General features: G+C 42.7%; 1 protein-coding gene across 2 annotated transcripts; it reads left to right on the top strand.

Moving 5' to 3' along the window:
- The first annotated feature begins 1,398 nt into the window (after positions 1–1,398).
- P2RY1 (purinergic receptor P2Y1) lies at positions 1,399–7,623 on the top strand. 2 transcript variants are annotated; one of them, XR_016038217.1, is made up of 3 exons: positions 1,399–3,038; positions 3,667–3,724; positions 5,444–7,623. XR_016038217.1 is itself a non-coding variant. In XM_055411345.2 (2 exons), exon 1 carries the CDS (start codon positions 1,880–1,882, stop codon positions 2,999–3,001), a length of 1,122 nt encoding a protein of 373 aa, XP_055267320.1. In that variant the 5' UTR covers positions 1,399–1,879; the 3' UTR covers positions 3,002–3,038; positions 5,444–7,623. The 2 variants fall into 2 exon arrangements, 1 of the variants encoding a protein (XP_055267320.1); XM_055411345.2 differs by lacking the exon at positions 3,667–3,724.
- Positions 7,624–12,930: the final 5,307 nt, after the last annotated feature.

Raw genomic sequence — 12,930 nt, 5'->3', positions numbered from 1 at the left:
TTTAACCTAAAGAAACAGGATTGGTAATAAAACCCCCAACCACACCTTAATCACTTTGAAGTTAAAATTGTCTTTGTGCGTGTGTGTGCTAGTCACTCAGTCTTGTCTGACTTTTTGCGACCCCATGGATTGTATGCAGCCCATCAGGCTCCTCTGTCTACGTAATTCTACCCACAAGAATACTGGAGTGGGTTTCCATTCACTTATCCAGGTGATCTTCTGACCCAGGGATCAAACCATGGTCTTCCGCATTGCAGGCAGATTCTTTATCACCTGAGCCACCAGGGAAGCCCATATGTCTTCACATGTATCTATGTAAAGTTGTATTTAATCGTCGTTATTTCCCGAACAATATGTTTTTAATTATTCTTTATTGCAGCCTTTGTTCTTTAATTAAACGTACTGAACAGGAAGATGTGGGGACCCTGCGTAGTCGGTAGGTAGGTGGTAGGTAACAAGTCAAATTGTGCTGGAGCAACGTCAAGGTTCAACTAATAATATTTTTACAAAGCCCTTTTAGAAATGTTCACGCTGATGTTAACAATGACGTAGATTCATTAGCATTTAGTTAATTAAGACAAACAATACGAAAATAAAAGGGGAAAGGCAGACTTGGAGGACAGAAAGAGATGCTTCCCATCTCTCTCCACACTCTCCCTCCCGCCTTTGAAATCTTTCTGGGAGTAGCAGGTTTCTGCAAGCGCCAGGAATCCGGTCTCCTTAAAGCGCGGAGCGCTGCAATGCCAGGGCGTTCCCAGCTGGGTACTGCAGGCTGCCTGAAACATGCAAACACCTGGCGTGGTTCTTGAAGGCCCTAGAGACTTCAGTCTCCTTCGGCCGGCTCCAGGATGTTAGGCAGAAGGCTCTGAGCGGTCAGAGGGGTTTCCTGTGTGTCAGCAACTTCACTTTGCCGAAGATAGCTGGCGGAAGAGCCAAGGAACCCTGGCGGGCCAATCGCTTCTCGGCAGCCAGCCCTAGCGCTGACCCTGACCGAGCGCGCCCCGCGTCCTCCGCCGACTCCGGCAGTGGCTCCGGGGCAGAAGCTGAGCGCGCCGGGCCACGGCGAAGACCAGTTCTCCCGAAGACGCCTCCAGCCGGGGGCGAACACGCTGGAGAGCGCGGGCAGGCAGCCGGGCGGGCTTCACGGAGGCACGCCCCTCTCTTCCCAGCGGCGCGCGGACTCGCCCGGCGCCCAAACTCCGCCCACCCTCGCGGGGAGCCTGGCTCGCCCTCCGGCCGCCTGCACTCCAGACTGAGCAGGTCTCTAGAAAAGCCTGCGAGATCACCCAGACTGCGAGCCGGACGCGATCCAGAAGCGCACGAGTCTGTGGCCACGAGCGCGCCGATGGCCCCCAGAAGCTGAGGGCAGCGGGGCGCGGGCCCCGAGCTGCTGGCTTGCAAGGTAGGGAGAAGGAAGATGCCCAAATGAAGTTGATCTTCGGGGGAAGGAGGCTGGGGCGCGCCCTCCCCACGCCGAAGCGCAGCGCAGCGAATTTGGCTCAACCTCACCGAGCCCCCCGGCGCGCTCTCCCGCGCTAACCCTTGGTCCCTCGGGAAAGCGCAGTCGGAAAGTTGTCGGCTGCGGTGTCCTGGGCGCCCTGTTGTGTAACCTCGGCGCTGCCGGCCGGACGGGGAAGTTGCTGGTCCCGCGGCCAGCCGGGTTCGGTCGCCGCTCGGGGCGGATTTCATGGCCCGCGGCGACCGCGGGGCCGGAGCTGGCGTGGGCGAGCCCCCGCGCGCCCCCTCCCGCGGGGATCCCCGGCTCCCGCTCCCGTCTGCTCGCCCGCCTTTCCGATGCTCGCTGCGCCCCTCGCCGCCGCCGCCGCCCTCCTGCCGCCGCTTGTCTCTTGGAGCCGCCGCCTAAGTCGGAGAGGAGAGAATGACCGAGGTGCTGTGGCCGGCGGTCCCCAACGGGACGGCCACTGCCTTCCTGGCCGACCCTGGTTCGTCCTGGGGAAACAGCACAGTGACCTCCACCGCCGCCGTCGCCAGCCCGTTCAAATGCGCGCTGACCAAGACAGGCTTCCAGTTCTACTACCTGCCAGCTGTCTACATCTTGGTGTTTATTATCGGCTTCCTGGGCAACAGCGTGGCCATCTGGATGTTCGTCTTCCACATGAAGCCGTGGAGCGGCATCTCCGTGTACATGTTCAACTTGGCCCTGGCCGACTTCTTGTACGTGCTGACTCTGCCGGCGCTCATATTCTACTACTTCAATAAGACCGACTGGATCTTCGGGGATGCCATGTGCAAGCTGCAGAGGTTCATCTTCCACGTGAACCTCTATGGCAGCATCTTATTCCTGACCTGCATTAGCGCGCACCGGTACAGCGGCGTGGTGTACCCGCTCAAGTCCCTGGGTAGGCTCAAGAAGAAGAACGCGGTCTATATTAGCGTGCTGGTGTGGCTCATCGTGGTGGTGGGCATCTCCCCCATCCTCTTCTACTCTGGCACCGGGATCCGGAAAAACAAAACCATCACCTGCTATGACACCACCTCAGACGAGTATCTGCGAAGTTATTTCATCTATAGCATGTGCACGACCGTGGCCATGTTCTGTGTCCCCTTGGTGCTGATTTTGGGCTGTTACGGATTAATTGTGAGAGCTCTGATTTACAAAGACCTGGACAATTCGCCTCTGAGGAGGAAATCCATTTACCTGGTGATTATTGTACTGACTGTTTTTGCTGTGTCTTACATCCCTTTCCACGTGATGAAAACAATGAATTTGAGGGCCCGGCTGGATTTTCAGACCCCAGAAATGTGTGCTTTCAATGATAGGGTGTATGCCACTTATCAGGTGACAAGAGGTCTAGCAAGTCTCAACAGTTGTGTGGACCCCATTCTCTATTTCTTGGCAGGAGATACTTTCAGAAGGAGACTCTCCCGAGCCACCAGGAAAGCTTCCAGAAGAAGTGAGGCAAACTTGCAGTCCAAGAGTGAAGACATGACACTCAATATTTTATCGGAGTTCAAGCAGAATGGAGATACAAGCTTGTGAAGATGCAGGAACCCCCAAACACCCACTTTGTAACATGGTAGGATGCTTCATAGAGCCAAGCGCTTTTTTTCCCCTTTCAGTTTCTAGTAAGTTTAGAGAAAATTCAAATGAGGAAAACAGTGAATTAACAAATAAAGTAGAAGTGGAAATGCCTACACCCACACTTAGCTTGTTCGGATTTGCTTTCTAACCAGAAGTTAGACTTCTGGTCTAACTTCCTTCGCTCAAGGGCTTCCTTCTTTCTAACCAGAAGTATGTAACATAAAATTATACTGCCCTACTTAAATATTTACTTTCTCTTCTGCCTTTAAAATTTGCAAACTCTTCTCTTTAAAGTGTACATGAGTACTGAAGCTATTTGGGTATTAATATTTTCTCCAAGAAAACTGACCACCTGAAACCTGAGTTTGTGATTTGTCTAGTCTTTATTGTCTTTAATAATCTGAGGTAGGAACAAATTGAAACTTCACATTCTTAAATTAGAGTCATACACTAAAATACTAAAGTCAGTTCATTCCGTCGCAGATGAAGATTGCTGCTGGGTGTCTTTTTTTGATCCTGTAAGCATAGGTGGTAGCTGGCTGAATTTCTCTGGAGAATTGAATAGAAAAATCAAGTCAATGAATTTACAAGTCTCCAAAGTGATTTCTCACTGTTGTTTCTAGAAAACTGTGTTGGGTGCTAAATATTTGTGGATGGAATCATCTGTATATTATCTTACAGGTAAAATGCCTTCAAAATAATCTAAGTGCATGTACTTTCCTTGTAAACACCACAAACTCTGTTAGACTTCCTGTGACAAAGAGCTTTTACTTGCACCACTGCTGTGCAGTGCCCAAGGATTATGTTTGTGTTCCAGTACAGATGCTCACTTCCATCTGTAAAAACAATTTTAAAAATCACAGATAAATTACAGATCAAAGTTGAATAGCTATTAGCAAGTTGAAGGATGTCGGCAGGAGGGAGAGTGGTTGACAGTCATCCATAATGCATAGTCTGCAAGCATATTCTAAAATGTATGAGGGACCAAGAAGGGGGAGATGACATTTTTAGAATAAGGGTTTTAGTTTAAATTAATTATGGTGTAAAAGCTCTCTCTGTCTTTTTTGACTTCTTCCAAATGCTGGAAAACATGGAATGCAGTGTAACAAGAAGGCAGAATTTGCATGTGTTGTGTTGGTAGAATGAGGTGCTATAATGCTTTGCTGGGTCTTACATCCTCATTTTTGAAGGGAAAACTCCAAACATATGGGAAAGGGAAATATGAAGAATTAAATTTAAATACTTGAAGTACCACAGCACTACAAAGTGAGGTGTAGAAACTACTAATCAGACTAATAATAGTTTAAGCGAATACTACTGGACAGTGTTTTATATTTTACCTCTGTCAGGCAGTAATGACATCTATAAAATACTTCAATAACTTTCATAATGATTTTCAGTGAATACTGAATTACTACATTTCTAGCCCTTGAAATGGTCAAATTCCATATATGTAGAATAAGTGAGGTGACCATCTACAACACCAAATAAATAAATCCGATATCAAAGGAATTTCTCATGGTGAAGGCACGCCAACCAACCAGCATCAGAGTCTGAAACTGATGGTGGGGAAACTTGTTTGAAAGCACTTTATATGTAGAGGAATTTGGGGCTGCGTCCAAGGTAAGAACCTTAGTGCCCTGTGGGACCTGGCAATAAGAAATTCAGAGCTGGGCTTCAGTTCTTTCAGCATCTGGATGGATTGCAGATTTGTGAGCCCTTCAGTTTCTTAGACTTTCTCCGACTACTAAGACCAATGAATAAAAGTTGAAAAGCTGTGTTTAACCATTCTAAAGAGTACGACTTTTCCCCATGTTCAGTGTAAAGACACAGGATTATAGAAACCAAATCAAGTGGAAACCTTTCAGATGTCCTACCTACACCCCATTTCGTGGAAAGAGAAGTGTTAGCTAGGTTCTCATTTGATTAGGATCCTGCAGTGTTGTCTGTTGTGCAGTCTTAAAAGAAAAAGACTAAGCTATGTCGTGAATGTGTTACCCCTGTCAAATATCATGTGCAATGAGACATGATTAATACCACTAAATTGGCCAGAGTGGAAATATCAAAGCTGTACCATCCTTGAACTCGAAGGCTAATGATACACATTTCTATAAGATTCCTTCACCATTTTATTCACTTTAGTGTTCTTCCTTTTAGGCCTGAAGATGCCCAGCCTGGTTTACAGTATATGATAGGGATATTGATTCAGCTTCCAGGGAACTTTCTTTTGGAGTGTGGCTCCAGTGTGGAGGTGAACAGGGACTAGAAATGCCCTTTTATTTCTTGACATGCTATTTCCACAGTGTTTCTTCCTTAGCGTCATACATCACGTAGTGGACAATGATGACATGCAGTTGCCTGCCTAATAGTGACAAGAATGATCTCTCTAACCCCTTCCAGGCACGAAGTGGTCTCTGGGATGAGTCTGCTAATGACGAAAACATACCAAGGGTCAAGATAAAGCAGTGACCTATTGGCTGAAGGTCTGATTCCTGACTTATGATAAAGAGTGGGTATTTTACTAGTAAAGGCATAAATCTGCTGGCATTTTGATAAAAAGGAAAGCTAAAATTATAGAATGTAGCAATTAATTAAATTTCTCACTACAAAACTGAATGCCAAAGTGTTTTATGTCTCATCAGTCAGCAGCTTTGACCCATTGAACATTAGTGTGTGTGTTTGAATTGAAATGCTAAACACACAGACCCAGGAGAAATACAGCATGATAGTAGAATTTGGAGTTATTTGGAATTTCTTTGAGATGAAGTTTCTAAGTAACACACTACCAGCAAGTTCAACATTGCTAGTAATTTTAATGGCCAACGGCAATATTGCCCATTGACCAGCTGTAGGACTTCTTGACCCTGTCAAGACCACTCTCCATGGATTAAAAGAGCTGGATGATATCCATCTGTTGGGGTCTTAGGGGATGTAGTAGAGAACTACAGGCAGCCAGAGGTGCATGAAATCTGCTACTGTATTTTCCAGGACTGCTGAATGCCAGTCCTTGGCTAAAAAAACTTGTACAAAGTTCACCAATTGTGAAATGGATATGACCTGTAAGTTTTCTGTCTCCTCAGGGCAGTGCACTATACTGCCTCTGGATATCAGAGATGTCAGTGCTTACAGCAGCTGGAGTTGGACTCATGACAATAAAGGTGTGTAACTAGTTAGAGATATAGTAAAGCTTTAACTTTGCTGGTCAAATTGTAACTATCATAATAGTATTTATTGATGAAGCTCACAGTCCTTCCATTGTACCGACTGAAAAACTTTCTTGAAAGTTCCAACATACTGATGTAAATTATATTTATTACAATGTATAATATTAATATGTCTCTGGTGTATTTTACATAATGTATGATGCATAAAAATGAGTTACTGTATATTATGATGCTTTTCAAATATCAGTATCTTGAAATGTTTTCAGATTTTTTTAAATCTAAAATATGAAAATCTGTTTTGCAATACAAGTGATTCATTTTCTCTAGAAATGCTTTTGCACGTTTATCTTTTTATTTAGGGTTCTTCTTACATAGACACAGTTTGGTGTCAAACTTTCATTAGGAGCAATAGTAAATACAGAATATCTTAGCCAAACTGGGTCTGTATTGTCTACATTTTATATACTATTATAGAAGTATTTATATCGTCTTTTCAACATGTTTGGGATTGTATCCCCCATACAGTCAGAGCTTCCCATTTCTAACTGCAAAAGGTTTGTCCTAAATTCAAACGCCATCACTTATGTTTTAGAAGTCTGGTGAGATGGGCATTATAGATACAATATAAGCATTTAAGGAAATACTTAAGGGAGATGGAGAAAGAAAGAGATAGCTGGTGTAATCAATTACTCTGCTCAGTTCTGCTTCAGATTTTATGTTGTGTTTCTTCTTAAGGCGAAATAGCATAATTTTAATTTCTTTGAGATGAAGTTTCTAAGTAACACACTACCAGCAAGTTCAACATTGCTAGTAATTTTAATGTTTTCTCTGTTCATTTGATAACTTTAATTCCAAGTTTTACAATAATATCTATATATTATTTGGCTGCTGAATCCTGTTGCAGTTTTTAAAAGAATTCTGTTGTACATTGTATTATACACATCATTACAAATTAATATGAAGGGGAATATATATTACATATAAAAATTGTGAATTTGAACTCTAGTATGTGTTAGTGCTTTTGCAAAAATGTTTATTTTTATAATATCTGTGATTTTAATATAGGTAATTGAACTAGATTTCTTTGTGATGAATAGTGCCATTGAATGACTGGTATGGAAACAGTGTTACTTGACATTTTGTGCTTTCTCAGGTTTATCTATATCAATGGTAGCTTAACAGATTCCAGACTAATTGTGCATAATTGTGTTTAAAAAGGAATGTACATTTCCTATAAGTTTGCATGCAGGAATGTACAACTTGGAGTGTGTATGTGTGTGTGTCCGCAGCATGGCAGCCAACTTTGTATCTGCTGTTGATAATAACAGCAGAGCTTTGGTATAATCGTGGTCATTAGAATTATACCTACCATAGACAGTGAAAACCAAAAAAGTCTCAATAAAACTATGAAATGTGGTCTGATGGCTTCTATGTTATTATAGTATTAATACTCACAACTTTCCTCAAATTTTGACCTGTACTGTTAAGTGTGTGCATAAGTCGCTTTAGTCATGTCCGACTCTGTGCGACCCTTTAGACTGTAGCCCGCCAGGCTTCTCTGTCCATGGGATTCTCCAGGCAAGAATACTGGAGTGGGTTGCCTTGCCCTTCTCCAGGGGATCTTCCCGATCCAGGGACTGAACCCGTGTCTCCTGCAGCTCCTGCATTGCAGTTGAATTCTTAACTGGTGAGCCATCGGGGAAGCCCACTGTTTCTGCTGTTGCTAAGTCACTTCAGTAGTGTCCGACTCTGTGTGACCCCATAGATGGAAACCCACCAGACTCCCCTGTCCCTGGGATTCTCCAGGCAAGAACACTGGAGTGGGTGGCCATTTTCTTCTCCAATGAATGAAAGTGAAAAGTGAAATTGAAGTTGCTGAGTCGTGTCCAACCCTTAGCGACCCCACGGACTGCAGCCTACCAGGCTCCTCCATCCATGGGATTTTCTAGGCAATAGTACTGGAGTGGCTTGCCATTGCCTTCTCCGAAGTGGGAAGCCCACTGTATTGGCTGGCAAATATTATAGGATGTATTGAATTAGTATAGGCATCTCTTAACATACAGCCTGGACTGTAAAAAGTGAAGTGTTAAAGAAAGAATGCTGGTTCAAGATAATTGATAAGATCATCATTATTTATTATTTAATTATTAACAGGAACTTGACTTAATTCTTTGAAGAAAATATGGAACACAATCTTAATCATATTTCTCATACTAGTGTTCTGTGTTTAAAATGTCAGCTGTAATCTAATGTAATGTAATGCCTCCTGTAATTTTTAATCCATGGAGGTAGTCGTTCTAATAATCCTTTGTGGTTTCTATTTATCTATTAACCTACACTGCCTGCTTCTTCCAAGTGTGTGTGTGTATATGTGTAGCTATGCAGTGAAAAGCTGTACGTGGAATGGGCACATGCTTAAAGTATTACTTTATTTTCTTTAGTGGAGAAAGTAAGTACACAGTTGGTCCCTCATTGGATTTTTTTGGTTGTCTGCTGAGACAAGTCCCCTGTCACAAAATCCTGTGGATGGAAAAATGTAGATCTCTTTCAGCCCCTAAGATATTGTCACTCAGTTTTAACTCCTCAATTGGCTGTCTACTCCTTATTGAAAGTCTACTATCTAGATTTCACCACTCAGAAATCCTCACTTATTAACAGCTTTGGTAAAGTTTGTGGCTGTGTACATATGTTTGTGTGTTTTGTTTAGTGCATACATAGAAATTATACAGATAATTAACTTTCTGATTTAGGAAGAATTTGCCATAAAGCTCTGGGCACCCTGTGATTTTCAAAAACACTTCGGGATTGGACTCAGAGAACCTTCTCTCTCCACAAGTAAATATACTGTGTTTAATTTCTCTCTTTGATGAACTGGAAAGTTTATATTTTCTTTTCAGGAGGTTTAATAAATTTTGCCCCCAAATATGGTCCCAGTTTCTGTTTCTAAATGTAAAAAGCATGTCCTAAATTCAAAGTAGATCTGTTGTGGTTTAGAATTCTGATGGATGGGCCATTTAAGACAACATATGTCACTAGAAATTCATGTAAATATTAATACTGTGCTTGCTTGCTTTAACCCTGCAAGGTTATGTGGCTTTGGGGTAGACCATGGGGACTAACATCCCCAGCCAGCCTGGTTTCTAGGACTGATGATCCAAACAACAGCTGTGGATGGAGTCAGGCCCCTGGGCTGAGCAGCTGACAGCACTGAAGTCCCTTAGAAATGGACATGGGTAAGGAGGGGTGGAGGTGGGGAAGTGGGAGGCGTGTGGAGCAGTCAGTACTGCACTGAGGAAGAAAGTGCCATTCATGCTTGCCGGATGAGGGGCGATCACCTGTGTGAAGGTGGAGACCCCTTGATGATAGAGTAAAACAGAAGGTTTTTAGGGATGATCCCACCCAGTCACCACCTGAGAGCAAAACTGTCATGGTCAGAGGTGGAACTTGCAGAAACTCAGGCTTCTCACTCCTTTTAACGCGTTCTTCCTACCCTCCAGGGCTTTCCAAACTGTGGATCTTGACCCAGTGATGGGTCAAAAATGAGTATAGTAGGTTATGATAGATACTCTTTCACATAATAGAACAGATCAGAATCTACAGGCAGCGAGCAAGGCTTTGTGATTTCAATTTCAGACACACACACGCACGCACGTGCTCACATATGCAATATATATACATGTACTTGTATCCTGGGTCACACTGGACATTTAATTTCTTACCGAGGACCTAGTCAAAAAAGTTAAAAAATGACACTACTCTACAAAAAAGGTAGCATGGAGTTACGGAATAGGGCATGAGAGATTGCTTTTAAAAACTCATTTTAAATCAACACAAAGAATCTTAGTTATTCATTGTGTTACATGCATTCTCTTTTTTCACATGTTGTGTTCTTCTCTAGATTTCACTTGAAATTCCCAAAGAGAAGACTAAAGCATAATTTAGACTACATCTAGAGATGGTAATCCCAGGGACGGGGGAGCCTGGTGGGCTTCCGTCTGTGGGGTCACACAGAATCGGACATGCCTGAAGCGACTTAGCAGCAGCAGCAGAGATGGTTATTTGCAGTTAAAGATAGTATAATTGAAACTCTGTAAACTTTGACAGAGTAAACTCTGTAAACTTTAACTCTTCATAGTGTTCTCTCGGTGTTGAGCAGTGAACAGAAAAATAGCAAATATCCACTATGTGTAAGAGCATTGGCTTTGCAGTCAAAATACCTTAGGTTTGAAGCTACCTCTGCCATTTACTACTTCTGTATCTTGGGCAAGTTATTTCAACCATCTTGGTTTTAATTTGCATCTCCTAAGATATTTAGGAGAATTAAGTGAAATAAAATATGCAAAGCCTACCACACAATACACACTTAATAAATGGTAGGTCTATAATTCTTGAGGCTGCTAAGGTTTTCCCACTCTGCATGTTATTTTGTTGTTATTATTATTATTATGTTTTTATTAATAGAGATATTAAAATTTATGTTTTATTTCATGCCATGGAGGCTTTGTGTTTCTAGAAATTTACATCATGAGATTGAGAGTAGCTCTTTTAGAAATTCATGCTGTGGGATTGAGTGCATTTAAAATTGCTCCTTTCAGAGAAATACAAATATCATATGATATCTCTTATATGTGAAATCTAAAACAAATGACACAAATGAACTTTTTTTACAAAACAGAAATAGACTCACAGACAGGGAAAACAAACTTATGGTTACCAAAGAGGAAAAGGGGAGAAGGGATAAACTGGGAGTTTGGGATTAACGGGTATGCATTACTATATATAAAATAGATAATCAACAAGGACTGCCTGTATAGCATAGGGAACTATATTCAATGTCTTCATTTCAGTTCAGTTCAGTCACTTTGTTGTGTCTGACTCTTTGCGACCCCATGGAGTGCAGCACGCCAGGCCTCCCTGTCCATCACCAACTCCCAGAGTTTACCCAAACTCATGTCCATTGAATCAGTGATGCCATCCAACCATCTCATCCTCTGTCGTCCCCTTCTCCTCCTGCCCGCAATCTTTCCCAGCATCAGGGTCTTTTCCAATGAGTCAGCTCTTCACATCAGGTGGCCAAAGTATTGGAGTTTCAGCTTCAGCATCAGTCCTTCGAATGAACACCCAGGACTGATCTCCTGTAGGATTGACTGGTTGGATCTCCTTGCAGTCCAAGGGACTCTCAAGAGTCTTCTCCAACACCACAGTTCAAAAGCATAAATTCTTCAGCACTCAGCTTTCTTTACAGTCCAACTCTCACATCCATTCATGACTACTGGAAAAACCGTAGCCTTGACTAGATGGACCTTTGTTGGCAAAGAAATGTCTCTGGTTTTTAATATGCTATCTAGGTTGGTCATAACTTTCCTTCCAAGGAGTAAGCATCAATGTCTTGTAATAACCTATAATAGAAAAGAATCTGAAAAATTATATATATATATATGTGCAAATATAATATGTATGTTATATATATTTAATTGCTCCTTTGGACATTCTATTGAATATCTGAGTTCAAATAATAAGCAAGTATTCAACTTTTTGATGCTTTGTACCATGTTAGCCACTGTGTTGGATGAAGATGTATAAAGCTGTGTGCTGCTGCTGCTGCTAAGTCACTTCAGTCATGTCCGACTCTGTGCGACCCCATAGACAGCAGCCTCCCAGGCTCCCCCATCCCTGGGATTCTCCAGGCAAGAACACTGGAGTGGGTTGCCATTTCCTTCTCCAATGCATGAAAGTGAAAAGTGAAAGTGAAGTCACTCAGTCTCCTAGGGACCCCATGGACTGCAGCCTACCAGGCTCATCTGTCCATGGGATTTTCCAGCAAGAGTACTGCAGTGGGTTGCCATTGCCTTCTCCGATAAAGCCGTGTATGTACAGCTAAAAATATATCTACAAAAATGGTCTGCTGACCTCCTTAAAGTGCTTCACCTTCAAGTTCATAGTCTATTTTCAGTCACCACAGTCCAGAGCCTGGTCTTCAGTTTTGCAGATCTAGAAACTTGATCTCAACAGTTCACCTAGAGTTCACCAACTATGGGGCACTGACTCACACCAAGCAAACTGACAAGAGACTCATTTACCAACTAGAATGTCACTTTATGAGTATACAGCAACTATATCCCATTTACAATAACAGACATCTGCCTTGTTGTTTAATTTAATTATGTATCAGAAAGTTGCCTTCAGAGCTTAAAATAAGAACAAAGAGAGGCATTCTTGAAAGGCATTTTCAATAAGATAGAAGAGCTAAAAGAATTGCTTATCCCTAGAGCTACTGGTCACGATGATCAGCATCCATTCTGTACTTTGAAAAAATTCCACCTGCTGGTGAATTCAGCTTAGCAGCACATAGACTGAAAATTTCACATTTTCTTATTTTCTTTCAAGATTGATCACCATCATTATTACTGCATTGGCCAAAATGTTCATTTGAATTTTTCCATAACATCTTTTGCATGTGTGCGTTCTCACTCATGTTTGATTCTTCAAAGAATTCTTTGATTCTTTTAACCCCCTTGACTGTAGCCCGCCAGGTTGCTCTGTCCATGAGATTTTCCAAGCAAGAATACTGGAGTGGGTTGCCCCTCCTCCAGAGGATCTTCCTGACCTAGGGATTGAACCCATGTCTCCTGTGTTTCCTGCATTGGCAGGCAGATTCTTTACCACTGAGCCACTGGAAAAGCCCATAATATCTTATGGAAAACTCCAAACTTTTGGCCAATC

The sequence above is a fragment of the Moschus berezovskii genome, chromosome 1 (assembly GCF_049115385.1).
Source record: "Moschus berezovskii isolate FMDL1 chromosome 1, NW_MosBer_1.0, whole genome shotgun sequence".
In the NCBI taxonomy this organism is placed as follows: Eukaryota; Metazoa; Chordata; class Mammalia; order Artiodactyla; family Moschidae; genus Moschus; species Moschus berezovskii.
This window is presented reverse-complemented; position numbering and strand designations above follow the sequence as displayed.